At 42.1% G+C, this 18,798-nt stretch overlaps 2 protein-coding genes across 14 annotated transcripts in view; both read left to right on the top strand.

Annotated features, from left to right (window-relative positions):
* The window catches only part of LOC126925106 (serine-rich adhesin for platelets-like), a 52,687-nt gene extending 37,151 nt beyond the window's left edge, over positions 1-15,536 (top strand). For 10 of the 11 annotated variants that reach the window (XM_050740349.1, XM_050740346.1, XM_050740353.1 and 7 more), the window contains 5 exons: positions 4,120-4,491; positions 5,151-5,452; positions 5,900-6,314; positions 9,874-10,001; positions 10,518-15,536. In XM_050740349.1, coding sequence (XP_050596306.1) covers positions 4,120-4,491; positions 5,151-5,452; positions 5,900-6,314; positions 9,874-10,001; positions 10,518-13,079 — 3,779 coding nt within the window. In that variant the 3' untranslated portion in view covers positions 13,080-15,536. The remainder of the gene's footprint in view (positions 1-4,119; positions 4,492-5,150; positions 5,453-5,899; positions 6,315-9,873; positions 10,002-10,517) is intronic. The other variant, XM_050740348.1, reaches the window with a different exon arrangement.
* A 649-nt stretch (positions 15,537-16,185) lies between these two features.
* Positions 16,186-18,798, top strand: part of LOC126925144 (transcriptional activator protein Pur-beta) — a 28,905-nt gene continuing 26,292 nt past the window's right edge. For 2 of the 3 annotated variants that reach the window (XM_050740444.1, XM_050740443.1), the window contains exons 1-2: positions 17,938-18,048; positions 18,223-18,268. In XM_050740444.1, coding sequence (XP_050596401.1) covers positions 17,953-18,048; positions 18,223-18,268 — 142 coding nt within the window. In that variant the 5' untranslated portion in view covers positions 17,938-17,952. Of the gene's footprint in view, positions 16,648-17,937; positions 18,049-18,222; positions 18,269-18,798 lie in introns of those variants that run through there. The other variant, XM_050740446.1, reaches the window with a different exon arrangement.

Here is an 18,798-nt window from a genome sequence, read left to right as displayed (position 1 = left end):
GTGATAAATTCTGCACGTTTAGTTAGTATTGAAATTTCCTAACTTTTTCTACCTATCACGTACGTATTACCTATAGGAAGCACTATGCTTTGCATCTTTACGGCGCTGTTCCGGATTTCCTATAAACGCGTAAAAATCCGCGGTCCAAGTGTTGGGTGTAAAGTTGCGCGAAATTAACGAAATTGTTCGTGCAACGGACGTTTCGATTTGATCAACTTGTCACTCGTCGATTCGCCTATATTATTAGTCGGCACATTATTGCGCAACACGCCCTCGTCTATCTTTTACTCCGTTTCGTTCGTTTCGTTCGAAACAAAGTGACTAGAGAGAAAGAAACTTTTATAGAAGAAACGTGTCGCTGTAATTGCGAGACGACCGATAACGTGGTCGTTGTTCCGACTATCCTAAAATCTGGCTCTTGATCTACTTGTCGTATTTTAATCCCGCCTTGCTTTATTCCAATTTATTTGTTATATCAAAGCACGAGCAGACGTAGCGTATTTCGATTCGTCTCCATTCCTTGTCAACAAATTTCTTGTCAACGACCATCGAGTTTAACAAATAAATAAATAAATAAATAAATAGATGTTAGTTTATTTTCATATTAAACAACGAACGTCTTGCCGATACCAATTAAAAAAACCGGTAATATTATAATGCGCTTTTTCTACCATTGTTTTAACGCCAGTTTCTTTTTTTCCTGCTTTATCCTCGTAGTCGAACAAGAGAGAACATTGTATTTAGCGATAAAGAATCACCTTTTGAAATTACTTTTGAATTTCGCAAAACACGTTTCGTTTGACCCATGACCAGTCACGATTTTCTAAAATTAATATCATAGAGTAGATAGAAACGCGATATACTTGGGAGTATCGTAGGTTTAGTACGATCGATGTAACGAAGGTCGATAGCTCGTGCAAGTAGTTTACGCTTTGTTTCGCCTGTTAAAAAGTTAGTTTTTAGAAGCTCGAAGTTGTCCATATAAAATTATATCGTAGATTAGAATCTAGACTCTGGAATATTACGCGCCGTACGCGTATGTACATCCGTAATGGTTTCTTTTTCTATTTTCGTTTTTCTTTTCAACTCCTTCGCTACGACCTCCGTATCTCGAATGGACCTTGCGTTTCTCACATGTCGGCGACGTTAGATAAAGATACGGTCTTATGCAAGCGTTCTTCTTATATACGACCGATCGTCGGACAGTATAATTCGTTTACGGTAAAAATCCATTTATCCGAACGTACGATATACAGGGTTGATGGATTAACGCCGAAAAAAAGCTGGAGCTCGCGTTTAAAAGCGTGCGAGATATTTTAAATATCTAAAATTATTTATGCGATAGCCTTCTTTCTTTTTTCGTTTTTTATTATATATATATATCATCGTCCGTGTTGTTAATAAATCGTCATATAGAGCTATAGAGTTTCGTATGAAATTTGGTATTTTTGTTATGTATGGCCGTATGTATGTTTGAACGGCCATACCAATTGACGCTCGACTTATCCGATGAAAAAGTGAAATCGTCTTACTATCTATGATGTCTGGTTCAAACAGTCGAGGTTCGCGTTCGACCAGATTTATTCGATCGGTGGCAATTCGTTTAATCCGGCACCATCTAAATGCATCGCTAATAAACGGATTACCGTAAATTTCCTCGTAGATCGGATCTTACTTAGTCTCTATCTAGATCTTACAGTTATTACGTTTTATAGTTATTTCTGCGTATATATTCGCTTATGAATCTGTTTTATACGGAACAATCGATTTTGAAAAAGAATGTTTCAAATTGTGTATTTGTTTGTAAGGTGTTGGGACGCGAAACGTCGTGTAAATATCTTTCCGTAATAACGGTTACGTAATACCGTATCTAACTTTATAACGATAATCTTCTGATCTTCGAGCAGTTAATTATGCTTGTCACTATGTAAGAAAAACGCACGGCACCGACGATCGTTTTCTTTCACCCTGCTCGTGCCAGTATCCGATTCTAAAAATTTGACCAAACTGTTTCGCTAATGGTAATTCTCATTTTTACGATATCGCGTTTCTTTCTCTTAAACGAACGATTATCGCTAGACTACGAATTTTTATTCGATCTCGTATCTTTACGGACGTATCTTTACGTAGCTAAGAAAGTAGAATTGCCGTAGAACGTATTTCTTCTCTTCGAGTTGATCGATCCAACCGGCGGTTTATTCGAAATTTCGTAGCATTTCGTATGAGATATTTACACGTAGAATGCGTTTATGCGATCTGAGATACTTTAATCGGTACGATTTCTTTTCTCGAGTCGCGAACCATTAACTTCTTTGATCCTAATTATACGCATACGCCGTTTAGAACAGCACAGCATGATAGGAGATGATGAAAGCAGCATACTTTGTATTATAAACGTAGGTTACATTATTAGTCGTTTATAAATATCTCGTTTTATTTTTAAGTAACGATCTTTTACGCGAGAATAATACCAACCAAGTACGATACTCGCAGAAACATCGTGACTAATTGTCGCTAGTTGCAATTTTAAACGACGATGAAAATGGTCGGCGTTCGCACGTTTCTCACGCTCGCTTATTAATGCGTACCGTGCACGTTAAGAGTTCACCAAATTCTAGGAAAACGTGCGTAAGAAAATAAAAAGCTTTTGTATCCTTTCTCTTCGTTGTATCGTACGTAACCGTATATAAGCAGGAGAAGCTGTAACTCTAAAATGGTGGATGATACAACGATGGAAATAACTCTTTATCGAGAAAAGTAACACACTGTCGAATAATACACGATCTGTTATATCTATTATATCTATATATATATATATATATACTGCGAGTAATGGCATCTTAAACGTTTTAAGGCGATCTCCGTTCCTTTTAAATAGATTTAGAGAAATTCTTGTATGCGTCGATCGACGAGTCTTTTTAATTCTCCGTAGAAAAGTATCGGGATGCATACGCTTTAAGAGATGTTTCGATGTTATTTGAAATTGACCGTACTTGCGTACTTTTAAACCAATCGATTCGCAAATCCTTAATACCCTTTTGTAGAGGATACAAAGATCGATGGATCGATGCTCAACGAGATTCTCTCGGTAGACCTTCTAGAACGGTAGAATACGTCTCGTTTCGTGGACGCAAACTTTCGAACAGCGGCGTGTTTACCCGATCGAGGAACACCGAATGGGATTTCTTCGAGACTTTGCTGCCGCGTGAGACTCGTCGTTGTACGTATCGAACAAACGGATCTGTTCGTGGCTAGCGAACACCGTTGCACTCGGGTGACAAATTCCTCTGTAATTCGAATCGCGTGGATGGTACTCGAATCGGTGTTCTTTATGCTCGTGAAATCGTTACCGTTCCTACGACTCTTACGTTATATCAAAGTACCGAAAACAATAAACTTCCATCTCGTTCTATCAGACGCGTTGCAAATAGGTAAAACGATCGATCGAAGCAAGATGGATTATTTATTATCGCAATAAAGAGATTTATATTTCGTTATTCGATTATTTCTAATTAATTACACCTGTACAAGTAAATTTTATAACAGATATAACATGGAAATTATTTAATAGCGTTGCAGTTTATTCGTTTCGTGAAACGTATCTATCTTTCGGAAAAGAATCGCGAAACGTTCAGTTATAAGTAGACAAAGATCACGACGACGTACGTTTTGAATTTTACGTTGTAATTGCGTAGTGTAAAAAAAAAAAAAAAGAAAAAATAAGAATCGTTGAAACCTAGCGAAACGTGTTCTAATTTCGTTGTCAACATCGTCGAGAGCGAGAAGAAGAAAAGAATTTTTCTCACACGCTAGCAAGTAAATCGGTTTTACGGAGTAAAGTAAAAGAAAATAAAACCGTGCAATTTATGAATAACTCGTAAACTGCCAAATTATAAATTTAACAACGCCATAATACGTAAAATGATAGCCTAATGAAAGACAGGACGAGAAGAATTTATATTCTTTGTTATACTTATAAATGAAAATAGTTGCTACGATAATGTATGGACGACAGCATCGATTTAACGGGGAAAAAAGCAAAAAGGAAACAAGAGAAAAGAAAAAAGAAAACGAAATCACTTGGATCGGATAAACCATACTTTCTGATTTAATTTTCAGCTCCACCCGGCGAAGAGGACGAAGAAGAGGGATTGCGAAACGGTTACGCGAAGAGAGAGGAAAATGACACGCACGGTTTCAACAGTAGGTTCGGACAGAGCGGGTACAAGCCGCTTAGAGCCGGAAGTAGCAACGGTGGAGCCTACGCCGGTGCCGCGGCTAAGCACAAGGACTATTCGTCCGGCTCGACGTCCCAACCCAAGATTATCTTCAACGAGGATGAGTACACGAGGATCACGACACCGAGGCAGGATATGCTGTTCAAAAAGGGTTATCTGTCGAAGAAGAAGCCGTGGGCTGGGAACGCGAACACCAGCGCGACATCCTCGACCACCGAGAGCCAATCGGCGTCGCATTCCACCGCAGGTAGAGGTATAGATAGAAACGTGACGTATTTCATCGAGTTTCTGGCTTGTCTCGTCCGCCTTCCCGATCGCCGCGTGGTATCCGGCAAGCTGCTCGGAGTTAACCCTATCATTCTCTTCGAGTTTGTACGACTTTTCGCGTTACTCTATCCTATCTTGTTGGAGAACGTCGCCGACGGACGACTACGGTATCGTCCCATCCCCTTGTTTCGACTCGTCGTGCTTGTTCGAAAGATTTTCTAGACGATGTTTGGTAAAAAGTTGTTTCGTAGTTGAATCGGCAGAAAGATAAATTATAAAATTCATGGATGTTTGCTTTCGAGATATCGAAGCGTTACGCGTTCAACTTATTTCGAACTTAACCGCTAGCTGATCGCTAGCGAAAAATGAAAATCGGCGGCGCAGATGAAAAATACTAGGAATTCGTAAAACTGAAGAAATTATTTTACCTGTACGTTTAACAGAATTTTTAGCAAAGACGAAATCGTAAGTAAGAAGATAGAAGTCGTCCTCGGTTAGCGAGTTACGTTGCACGGTTAAAAATGCGAATCACTGAAACTGCATGCACGAACCTATTCTCTCGGTGTTTTCACGTAACATAAACGTTAGTTGTTGTTGCAAGTTCGCGGTCCGTACTCTCGTTTTATCCTCTTACGTCGATTACAGATGGCAGTGAAACGACAGAGGATCAACAACTGTTAGACAGGGACTGTGCTACCGGTGAATACGCGCCAGTGATGGATTCGAACACGCAGTTAGGATATGGCACGTTTTACGACCACGTGGGTGGTTACTATTACGAGTATCCCGTGATGCTGGTTGGTCCTGCGCCGATGGCAGCGCAGGCTGCGCCCAGCGTCCTGGCGGCCATGCCTTGCGCGCCGGTACCTCTTAGGCCGATCCAATGGGTCAATTCGACGATCGTGCCCAAACTGCCTGGTGAACCTTACTGTATGATAAATTACGAGGTATAGAGAAAATAGACGACGTGTAATAGGAGAGCCGAAGAGACGATTAGAGGAAGGAATACGGTTCCGATTGGTTATTTTTTGATAGATGCAACGCGATCGTAAAGATAATCGCGGGTATCGCGCGAACGTGTTACACGTGCAAACGGTATACTACGCGTGGTTTCGTTGTTTCTGTATCGTTCCGCCGATCGTCTTTCCAGCTCTGCGCTGTACGTTTCAGCTCGTAGATCTCCCACAAATGGGTCGCGTTAATACGAGAGTAATTCGTGCGTTCGTTACGAGAGTTTTACTCGTCGATCGCCATTGCCGCGTTACATCCATTCGTCTAACAAAAACCACTCGACGATTGCTTCGCGTTTCCTTCGGAACTTTTCTTCGGCCCACCCCCCGTTCGCAAACGAAAATAATCACCAAATATCTAATGCGCAGAAATTGCTCTTTCAGAACAATCAATGTATGGAAGAGAGCGCGGCGGTAGTGGAAGAGCAAGAAGATACGATCGTACCAATGGAGAGTACCGGCAGTATGTGGAACGAGAATGGGACAAGAAGCAATTACGGTGGTAACGTAGATGGGGAAATGGACGACGAGCAATCTATAATTTTTATCAACGCGAAGGAGGGACAGCAGGTCCCGAACCTGGTCGACGAACGAGAGGAGGAAGGACTGGAGGAACGATACGAGGATGAACAACGGGCGGAAGAACAGCCTTTGGAGAATGGGATGAACGGTGGTGCCTACTTTGATCCGATGATGATGCAGGATCCGGTACAGGTTTCGCACGTGATACCAACGGTTCCTCAGCCTTACATGTATCCTGGCCACTACATGTTTGGTCCTCCTTTGATCAACGTAAATGGTTAGTTGATAGCGGCGTGTCAGAACCGGAGGCCGTACAGAGAATATCGGTCTTTCTCGACTCTCCTCTACTCTTCTTCTTCTTCTTCTTCTTCTTCTTCTTTTTCTTCTTCTTCTTCTTCTCCTGTCATTGGCAGTAGATTCTCGAAAGAGAGTTACTTACTTTTTCTCCCTTGCTATCGCATGATGATCTAGACGCGGACCTTTTTCTCTCGCTCTCTGTCTCTCTCTTGTAGCTTTGGTTCTGTTCATGGATAGATGGACGGAACAACATGCTAACGGACGAACATGCGAAGTTTCTTGCGACCAACAGAAAATCTACGCACTTCGGGGAGGGAGCAGCGCTACGTCGCGCAAATCGTTTTGCATAGCTTCGAAGAATTTCGCGAGATTCCAAAGTTCTAGTCTTGGTCTTCTCTGGATGACGGAAATTCCATTTCAATAACAGAAATTTCGATCTTAATCTCTTGCGGCAAAAACATACGCGTCGTATTACATATTTTTATTTATTTTTGATCCGATAAACATTTCGATTTCTTTACTCTATATTCTATTTATATATTTACTAATTATTTATATTTTTAATTTATTTACTTTATCTATCATCTTATCGCTACGCTTTATATCTGATTAATTTCTATCGTATTTTTATTCCATCATTGAGATCCGTTTAACGCGTTAATCGATTCTCTCGAACAAAGATTCATACTCCGCCACCTTTTCGACTCAATTTTCAACGAGAGATCTACCGTCTAACGCGTTTAATCCTCAAATTGTGCAAACGTTTAAACGTCGGAAGTGCATTGCGCAACTTAATCGTCACTGCCACAAGAGAGAGAGAAGTCAAATCAAAAAGCAAAGAGCAAAGAGCAAAGAGCAAAGAGCAAAAAGCAAAAAGCAAAAAGCAAAAAGCAAACAGCGAAAAGCTAAAAGCATATATAAATAAGCAACGTGTAACGCGAGAGGAAAGAAAGATCACGACTATCGAACGATAAGCCGGTGTTTTGTATACCCGGTTGCTCCTTCCCCGCGATGCCTCGGCTTAGGCGTTAGTACGTTTGATTGTTCCTGTTTCTAATGTTAAACGAGAACAGTGTCGGTTGGATGCGCGGCCAGGAGAAAGGGATATAGCCAGATTCATGACTGCTGTCCCGTCCATCGGCATCATTGCTGTTTTATTACCGCCGTGCCTCTACCACATTCAAGGTAAAAGGTAATAATTCGCAAAGAGAGCCGCTACTCTTTAGATACGATCGCGGAAATACGGTGATAACATCGCTGTCCAAGAATCGAGCTTTTTATACCCTTTCGATGGTAATCTAGTGGAACAGAGTTTATAGAAATCATCCGACCGATAATGGTAATGGGCTTGTAAAAATATTTTCAAACAAATACGAATCGATCGAAAGCGATACGACAAAGTGCACACGGTGGTCGTCGATGAATCCGAATGAAAGCTGGCCAAGCTTTATCACGATAGCAATTATACCGCTATCGAAACTGCGGTATAGAAAAAACGAAAAGAAATTATCGTTCCAATTAATTATTCTTCTCTAGAATAGCTGCTTTCTCCTATACTGTTATATACGTGTATATTTATGCATGCCACGTTATTCGTCTACAAAATATTGAAAAATCTATGCAATTCGTACTTTACGTATCCGTAATAGTTGAGAAACCGCTCATCGATCGATGCGATAAATAACCAATCATCGAGTTATTACTCGTTTAACAAATTAATCGATTAAATTATCAATTCGATTAAATCGATATATTTACATTATATTCTATTGACCAATATAGCAGATATATCTACGTATTTATTAAATTGTCATTTACATATTCCTTCAAATTCAAACCACGATAGCAAGTAAATTTGAAATTCGACGAAGAATTACAGGCGTATTTACTTTTACAATTACGGATAAAGCTAACTTCCAAATCTCCATATTAAGTCGAAGAATGATAGAAAACTTAAGGTACGGACGTTTATATATTTGCAGGTGATATAAAAGTACAGAAACTAACAGAAAACGCGTAATACGTAAAAACGTGAAATATCGAAAGTAAAATACTTATTACGATATTTAACGGACGAAGAAGATTTCCTTTTAGTTTCAATTGCCATATCTACGTTCACGTCAATATGAATAGATCGAGGAAAGACCATGCGATCGTATTTACATTCCATTACGACTACAAAAAGTATTGGCACGTATCCCTATTTCACGATCAAGCACTTTTTAACCAGTTTCATTTCCAAAGTATGGCACTTTTGTTGTAACGCGCAAAAGTTGCGTTTACAGATGATACGAGATTTAAACGATATATTTGTACTTGATCAATTAGACCGATTTGTCAGTCTAATTAAACGTTATAATAAATAAAACACCGTAGCGATACTTTTCGTAGCCACCGTACGTTTGGTTGCCGAGTGAACGATACGACATTGCGTGCATGTGCCGAGTTCTCGCTGCCACGAAAATAGAGAAAGCTGCTTAAGAAGCTTGGACAGCGTCCGCGTAAGTCAGTCGCGTGACGCGATCGACCGCGTGTGCGTATCGTGGCCCACGAAAATAGTCGCAATGTCCGCGTCGATGATCCGGCGATCGTACCTAAAGCCCAAGACTCTCTAACACGCTCGTATGTGTGTGTTCTCTTGCATATATTACGTTTTCCTAATCGTCACGATTCTCGTTATCCGCGTCTTCTCTCACCGTAATCTATCTCGCTTTCGTCATCGTTATCTCGTTAAATCATCGCCTGCATCGACACGCTGCTTCGCACGTTGCACGTGACAAACAGACATTACACGTATATCGCAATTGACCCGTAAGAGAACCGTCTAATCGTCGCGAAAGGGATGGCACAACCCTGTACCACCAGCCACCGATGTTTGTCCGTGATTGGACCGCGCGAGGGGTGCAGAGTGGGACGATGCGATAGAAAAATGTGAAAATTTATATTATCCTTGTTTCTTCTTGTATCTATTCTTCATTACTAATAACGTTTCATTACCGATCAATTTCAGGAATTTTCTCTAGTTTTTGTTTCGCGGAGTTAACAAATCTGTGTCATGCCGCGCATTCTATATACGTTCTTGTATATTTCAATTTATTACGATTGCAGAAGAATCCGCGGTTTATCTAGTAGAATAAAAGACGATAATGCGAATTTTCGTTTGTTTTCCGCTTTTCTACAGCATCGTCGCCCGCTATGGAGCATCGCGAGATCTCTCGACTTTGGCAAAGGGACCTGACCATCGTTGCGTCTCAAATAGACGCGGTTTAAAATAACCGTTGCTCGGTTCCGCCGTGGGGCTTGTCCACGCGAAAAACGAAAGGACGTGGAAGCGATGGAGAAGCCAAGTTCGATACTCGCGCCCTTCGACACGCGTTAGTAACCACTTTATCCTCGAGTTCTCCACCTGTTGATCTTCGGCTGGAGTTCTTAGGGGCAAAAGTCTTAGAAAGACACACGTTTCGTCCAACTTTTAACCGACGAACGATGCTTGCTGGTGTATGAAAGAGTTTTAATTCGCGATATTTCCGCTGTCCAAGGTGTAACGGTACAGAGCGGGCTAATGATCAGAACCACGGACTTTGCGACCATGTCAGCGGCCATGACAGCGGCCTGTGCCAAGCGAAAGAAGAAAAAAAAGAGAAGGAGACAGAGAAGATTTGCTACGGTGAGTGGATGAGGCAGTTGGACAGATTTTTTAGATTCGGTACAAAGTTTTATAGAAAATTGTTACGAATATACAGGCTGACGCGGTTTCGCTAGTTGTGTACTATATCGCGTTTCTACTTGAAAGTCGTCGCAACCAAAAATAATTTAGTCCTGTATCGGGAGAACGTCAAACTTATCGAAGGAAGGTTTCAAGGGCTAAGAGCGGAAAGACTTGGTTGAGTTATGAAATATATCTGCTACGTGTGAAATAAAGAGCAGATCGTGGTTCGCGATATAATTAGCGGAAAGATGCGCGCTGTTCCCGTCAACCATAGACATAGAGAGAAGATCGTTTTGCGTTATTCGCGTTAGACGAAAGTTCGTTTTTGAAATTTCGTTTCACCGCAATGAAACAAGACACGACTGTTCGTTGCGAATGTAGTACGCTTGATAAAAAATTTGTAATAACGTAGCACGTCTTTAAATTGATTTTCGTTTATTAAAAACTAATGGAAAAATTGTTGTGAAAATACAGGGTAACACGGAAGACGAGGAGGAAGGAGAGTACAGTTCCGAGTGTGATACCGGCCTACCGTCTTCCGAACTGTCCTGGACAGTGTGTTCAACAACGGTCACGGTCACGACCACGACCACGACCACGACCACGACCAGCAATCGGCCGCTGAACCCCGAGTGTCAAGAGTTTCAGCTGCGACGTACCGTTGAACCACGTACCCCGCTACCCATCGTTTCGCCATCCGCCAACAACACACCTACGTCCGAGATCAGCTCGACGATAAATCAACCGAGCGCGTTATCGTCGGATGCTAACTTGGTAGACAACGAGTCGAACGCGGTATGCAACGGTGTCATATCGGACGACTCGAAGAACCAAAACGACGATTTGTCTGATAACGGCAAGTCTGACCAGCAACTAGAACCGACGTCAACTTCGTTAGAAGACAGTCGATCGAAGTCGCTAGATACGTTTATCGGTTCAGATAACGAATCGAATAGACTGACCAACTGCCTCCCCGGGGACGAGGAGACAGCTCTTTCGACGGACGAGGTCGCGAACGAAGCGACTGACGTCGACAAACTGCCAAGCATTACCGAAGCGGCGAATAACGATTGTCCGAGTGCCAACGAGCTATGCGAACGACCGAGCAACGAAATGAACGGAGAGACCTTGACGAACGGAAACCTGGACTCCGACTCGAGCAGCAAGAACGCATCGATGACCACGTCGAGGCCGTTGTCTCCTGTATTTGACGACGAAGTGACGAGATCCGGATCGATCACGCCGAAGAGCGTGGAGAATGCGACGTTTCGCGAGGAACAGAATCACGAATCTTTATCGAGCAGCAAATCATCGTCGTCGACTAGTCTATCCAAGAGAAAGTACAGCGCGAAGGGTAGCAAGTTCGTGAGGGAACCGACACCTGGTCCGGACCTAAACAGCATCACGCCGCCAGCAGAGAACGAAAGGAAGATGCACGATCTGACTGAGAACGTGCAAAAGATCGATCTGTCGAACGATACGAAGCTAGACTGCCAGTTCGAATCTCGTGATAAGAAAGCGACGAAAGTGGATCAGATATCGAGTAAGTTTGCGACAAAGACCACGGTACGCAATCTCGTAAATAAGGAGACTATCGAGACGACGAACGAAGACTCTGGTTTCGAGAGCCAGACGCAACTATCCGATTATCCGATCACGCAGGCGGTGACGGAGTGGCTACGTAAAGAGAAGTCGCCAGATTTGTTCATTGCGTCGGCCATTTCGATGGACTGCGAGGAGGACGAGGACGATATGGACCAAGAGCCGTCAAAAAACTTGCAAAGCAACCCCATACTTGCACTATCTGCTAGTAGCGGTGCGGACGATAAGGCATTGTCGCGCACAGCTATCTGCGGGGAATTCGCAGGGCTCGGTAACATCAAGAGTGGACAAGAGCAACAGCAGCCGGATGGTAGCAACAACAGTTGTGCTTCGAGAAGGAAGAAGGACGCGAAGAGGAGGTCGGAGGAACGGAGACGAGTGGCAAGGCACGTGGTGATTGGCAAAGTGGACCACGAGATGGTGTCCTCGTCGGATTCTTGCGGCCAGCAGGAGGACTTGGCGAACATCGCTAGGAGGAAAAATCTGGCTAAACAACAGCAACAGAATGTTGTTGACGATATTTGCGAATTTACTGAGAAGGATAGCGTTGCGGGTGTGAGGGTTGCTTCAAGTTCTCGGATAGACTCGAAGAGAGTCAATGCAAGGCGAACGAAAAGACAAGGGAAGCCGCACGCGCGGAATCCCTCCAATAATATCGATACGAAGATTCGACATACGGAGGATGTGGATGACGAGGACGACGATGGGATTGTCGAGGACACGATGAACGTGAGGACCTTCGAAAAAGGAGAGATCATAGTCTCGGAAGATGGAAAGTTGTTAACGTGTTCCACGTACGAACCGAGCCTACGAAAATGTCACGATACTGCCACGACGATCAAAGCCCCCAACAAGAGTGAAACGTGTAAACAAACAACGGAGAGGAAGATAGAGGAAGAGAGAAAGAGGAGCAGCAGCATCGAGGATGAAAAGAGCGGTAGCGGAATAGATTCCTTGGACAGCATAGAAGAGCCTGACGTGTTGGAATGCTGGGAAACTGAGATCATCGAGCCTCTGGTAACTCCCAAGAGAATGTTGCAAAGCGAGGGAATAGTATGCGAGGGAGAAGCCGCGGAGGACGATACCATCGAGGTTGAACAGATTAACGTGGACTACGTGCAGAAATACTATCGATTGGCACGCGAGAGCGCTACGAGCATAGAGGAGATCAGTTTGAAAGCAGATCCGCCAACTTCGTCGAGATCAGTGCCAAATATGTCTGAGCGGAAGGAAGAGATTCCAGCGCAGAACGAGCCCGTTAAAGACAAAGGCGACATGCCTATCGACGAGGCTTTTGAAGTATATGAAAGCTGTTACACCGGCAACTCACCGTTTCTGGCAATGGATTCGAAAGTTTTCAAATTACGAACGTTGTACGGTCAGGAAGGCGAGACCCCGATACCATGCAAGACGGTTTGTTGCCAGATTCAATAATTTTTACTGACAGCCTCGTTTACAAACATAAACCTCCACAGGGACACTTTTAAAGTACCGATGTCAAGGCCGTCCTCTTCTAAGTATCACAAGCCTCTGACATTGTACTCTTCGCTGATTTATATACATATATCGCGTACACGTTTTCACGGAGAACGTGTGTATCCATCGTACTGTCGTTATATTTTTCATTAATATTAATATTAATATTATTATTATTATTATTATTATTATTATTATCATTATCATTATCATTATTACTACTATTATTATTATTAATATGCGTTCGATAGTCGCGTCGAGGGAACTATCGAAAGATAAGAGATACGAAAGGAAATTAACCCTGTGGATCGACATCGAGTGCGCGAGTTTGTTGAAAGTTAGAGGCATGCTCAAAGCCAGCGGATAATAATATAATGAAAAGCCTACGTATCGCTGTTCATTTTTGTAAATAGCTTTTAAGAGGTCGCTCTCGCAAATCCTGTTTCATGGATAATTTTCGTTGAGATGTTATATGCATGAGAGAGCGTATATTACTTACGCATATGATATTGTTGACATTATCGTCAATACGTAAATCGGTGCACATATTCTTCTTTTCCTTTCTTTCTCGTGTTCATTCTCTTCTTCGTTTCTCATCTTATTTTCTTCTGTTCTTTAAATTTTACCAAATGAGAAGAGATTCGTTATACAATATGATATATCGTTTAAAAGAAATCGAGCTTATCAAGATTCAAAGAATATAATCGCTGCTTTGGATTGTATAAAAATACAATGAATCGTCAAGTCTGAACTATACGAAATAGAGAAAACAAACATACGCCAACAACAGAAATATGTTCAAAACATACTACGTTACATTGTCGTTTCTGTTCTCGGTCTAATACTTTATAGATATTACGTACCCGCGCGCGCGCACACACACGTACACACACGTACACACACGTACACACACGAAGTATATTACATCAAAATGACTAAGGCATATTTTTTACAAAACTAATTTCGTAAAGTTTAAAACGTAAGTTTTAAAGGACGAAAACTTAACAAAAAGAAAAAGAAGCACACTAGTATATCGTTCCACGCACCACGTAGCCTTAAATAGCCTTTTGCATAGGAAAGTTACAGCTGCTTCTAAAACCATCATGTGCACCGATCATTTCAAAAGATTCCTAAGTAAGCAGAAGTCGTACTACCCTTTGGGGAATTGGAGAACGATTCAGTAATCGAGCTACGCTTTACGTAAATATTACGACAGTCATACAGAATACAGTAATAACGAGCTAGGCAAAGGATATAGTTGTTCAAGAGGCAATGGATTGGTAAAAGAAGGAAGCTATTTAACTGTACCGTAGCTGTTACGAGGTAATGTAAGATGTATATAGATAAACTTAACGTGAAGGATTATTAAACTCTATTGGTTTTCATTGAACGGGTAAAAGAAATATAAGATGGAGCACGTTGTTTCGCAATAGATATTTTGAATTTGAAATAGAACAGATTTTACTCGTACCCATGAATATACACAGTACAGAAATTGCACTTGTTACAACATAGTTCATGCTTTAGTTGAGTTGTGTCAAGTAGATCGAATACCTCAGTTTGCATATTATGTAAGTTGTCCGATAGACGTGGTTCGTGAAAAAAAAATCATTTATATATATATATATACATATATATATATACATACACACACACACACACACACACACACACACACACACACACCCCATATCATAAGATACCTGTATATACAAAACTACTCATCATCCAGTCATTATTAGTAACACCAAGTATGATAATAATAATATTAATTATTAATAATACTGATAATAATAATAATAAAACTATTATCACAACAGCAATATAGGCACAATAGTTCCTGCGAAGCTTTCGATTCCATAGGCATTATATACGTAAACACAATATCCAGGACGATCCATACACTGATAGAAATTCATTGACATCCAGTGGCACTTAAAGATAGATATATCGCTATATTAAATACGCGTTGCATCAATTGTGTGCCTTATTCCGCGGCTATCATTTTTGTAAGCATTTCACAGTATTCTCTTCGATGAGAGAGTAACGGCTATCGAGTGATTTATGTAACAGATAAAATTTCGTGAAATCTTAAAATGACGATGCGGAGCTGTTGTTAAGTTCCATAATAATTACGATGATGCTGATGATGATGATGATGATCGTTTTATCTAGGCATGCATACAAAACGGATATATTGATTTTTTCATACATCAATTAACATGTTCATCAAGTATTTACAACTGATGTGCATACATTCATAAGCATGAAAGCATTAACATTGCATCTTACACGAGACATGTTATCGCATACTTACATTTTAGGCGAATTAAAGCAAACGTGTAAGGAACAAATGTACTTGAATTTTGCTGTTTGTTTTCGCTTAAAAAATAATGAATAAAATGTTTCAATTAACTTCCGGCATTTTTGATTCACCACACGTGATCGTATGTTTAATGTAAGGAAAGATATATTTTTGTAAGACGATTACTGTAATTTAAATACGATGTATTCTTAAGGGATGAGATAGAATTTCATGGTATACATATACGTTGCTTATACACAGCTTATTTCAACGAAGGCACAGCTTACATCAGTACGCTAAAATATATTAAAAAACAAGATTTATATAAACTCGAAGTGTACTATATTTTTATATACAACAGTTATATAAATATGTATAAAAATGACTTTTACTTCACGCAAACGGAATATTTAATTTCAAAAAATAATGTCCAATTCCGCATGCGCGTAACAAACCAATCAACTAAAAGTCAATTGACAGTAGCGCCACCAGGTTAGTTCGATAGCTCGAACGCAAGATGGACATAAACGCGATACGATACGACGTGAAGCGAGATACGAGCGAGTGCTGCCACCATTCGCTCGCACGAGTAGGTCGCGCAGTTGGTTAAACAAAGATAACGCGATAGGAACCGCTAAAAAGAGCGAAGGAGGGAAAGAGCGAGACAGAGTAAAGTTGTCGTTAATCAAAGAGAGAGAGATATAACGGATTGTGCCGTGGCTATGAAACAGTCTTATATAGATGGACACGCGCAGGTTACACGACGAAATGTCAGGAGTGTGTGCGTTCGCATAGAGTAAGTGTAGCGGTATCTCACTCTCTCGCACCGCTACGGGGTTCGGAGGTGGAGGCGAGAGTGAAAGACGAAGAAGCGAGCGAGCGAGGGCGAGCGCGAGTCGGGCCAGCGAGCGTGGAACGGTGTAGAGCGAGCGAGCGAGCGTGTGGTGGTGGTGGTGACGACTGGTGCCGTGGACGGACGGTCGGTCGGCGGTCGGACCGTGGTGTGTGAAGAAGTGAAAAATTCGTAAGTGGTGTGCTGGGTTGGTGAGCTGGCTGGTTAGTGGTGATATATCGGGGTCGCGCCACGGACAGTGTCGGGGATTTTTGGTCGTCTTGGGGCCTGTTGCCGAGACGTCGAGGGACGACGCGTGGAACCGAAGAGAGAGAGACCGCGTTAGAGAGCAATGTCTGACCGGGAAAGTCTGGACGATCAACCGCAAAGTAAGGGTGAAGAAGGATCGTACGATCCTGAGTGCACGAGTGTTTAACATGTTCCGTATCGGTCACGATTTTCTAATAACGTGTTGCAAATGTGCGCGACCATCGACATCTTTCCGTGCCTGTAGCACCGTGTGCTGCGCCTCCGGTTACCAGGACCGTCTCTTTTCCATGAGCAAACGCAACGACCTCCGGGTCGCGGTTGACCTGATCCGTTACTTCGCGCACGGTCTCCGAGCATCGCGGACTCGTTTACGTCCGATCGTTCCTTTCAGCCCTCGTGGCGTTCTGTCAACCGCCGAAAAGAATTGCTATTTTTCAACGATACCCAGGATTCAAGATGGCCGGTCGCGTATCGGCCGAGAGACAAACCCTGTCCTCTTTCCTCCTTCGGCTTACTCTCTCTTTCCCTCTGGCTCCCTCTTTACCTCGCGCCCCGTACCCTCGCTATTTCTCTCTCTCCTTTTCGCTATGTTTCTCTCTTTCCATCGTATGAACACACGTACGCGTATACGTTATGCGTGTACACATATTCCCTCCTCTCTCTCTCTCTCTCTCTCTCTCTCTCTCTCTCTCTCTCTCCCCCCCCTCTCTCTCTCTCTCTCTGCTCCGTGCTTTTAATTTTTTCTCTCCTCTTTTTTCTCCTTTTCTGTTTCTTTCCTCTCTTCCTCTTTTTCTTCCACGTCCACGGCCCTCATGAGTTGAACATTCGCAACTTCCGATATGCGAGCCTCTCGACAGCCAAAATGGTCAACTCCATTTTTTAGAAATTCCATAATTTTCTTACTTGGATGAGAACCAATATCCAATTTCTCAAAAAACCCATAAACTGCTTTCATAAATTTATTTTATTTATAATATAACACGAATAGTAGTAAAGTCTGAATGAATTTTCAAAAACAATGTTTGCAATATTATCGCTTTTTTGTGCTTCTCGATTTATGGAGTTGATCAATGTGACTTCAAAGCGGCTCGTGTATTGCTTTCCGTGTATCACGACAGTTGTTTCTCCCTGGTGTTTCTTTGAAAGTCGCGCTCGCGACGAACCGTCCTCTGTTGTGTCAATTCTGTGTGACAGGCACCCTGACCGCGCTCGGCCAGACAACCGGAATAGTCCCGGGTGAACACGCGTGATGTAACTCGCTGATCCCTCTATCTGGCACACACGTATGCGACACACGCAGCGTTACACCAGGAAAGCTAACCATCACACACGCGCGCACGCACACACACACACACACATACACGTACACGCACATGGTACGCGCGCGCGCGTTGACAGACGCGCACACGCAAAGCGAAGGAACCATGTCTAGCCACGATTCGCGTAAATTTCACACGTGCCATAAGCGCATCCCCACCCCAGAAGTAGCTGGCTCTTGGCCTCGAAACGGAACGGCCACGGTGTGTATCTATCTCGACTAGCGATGGGAGTAATTCGATTATAATCGAAAAATGCTCGACCGATGCATACCTCGATCATCGCTTGGTTGTCGATATTCCAGCGAGAATCGAAATTAAGCGTGTTGCATCCCACGTCTGAACAAACACTGATTACAAAATACAAATATTCCATAGGTAACACGGGGCGTCAATCAATATTTGGACATGTATCTCGACACAGGTGCTCTTATAAGTATACTTGTTGAAATGGAGCATATATACACGCGTAGTTTCGAAAAGGCAGTAAACTTGATCGATGTAATCGTTGTTGATACCGTGTAAAATTATATAATGCTTTTCATGGACGGTACGTGAGACGGTATGAATGTTTGTCAATAATTAAATAGTGTTACGGCAGTAATGTTTCCGTCATTGACTGCTTTCCGTCAATGATGCCATTCTAACCTTGATTTTAGTGAATAGTGATGATAAATAGTGAAATCCCTATATATGTGTATATATATTTTTTTTTTTTGTAATACTACTAAACAATATTATTTCCAATTGAAATTAAATAGTATCATTCATGATGCGCATAGAAAATTGCGAATAATCCGGATTTTCATCAAATGTATCAATATGATTCATGGTTATGTTTCTCATTTTGGTCTCCCAGATGTAAGATTTCAAAATGTCGCGAATACGGCGTCGACCTGCTTTCATATTCCATTTGTTTTATTAATGTAGCGTGAAGTTTGGTTAAGTTAAGTT

The sequence above is a fragment of the Bombus affinis genome, chromosome 15 (assembly GCF_024516045.1).
Source record: "Bombus affinis isolate iyBomAffi1 chromosome 15, iyBomAffi1.2, whole genome shotgun sequence".
NCBI lineage: Eukaryota > Metazoa > Arthropoda > Insecta > Hymenoptera > Apidae > Bombus > Bombus affinis.
This window is presented reverse-complemented; position numbering and strand designations above follow the sequence as displayed.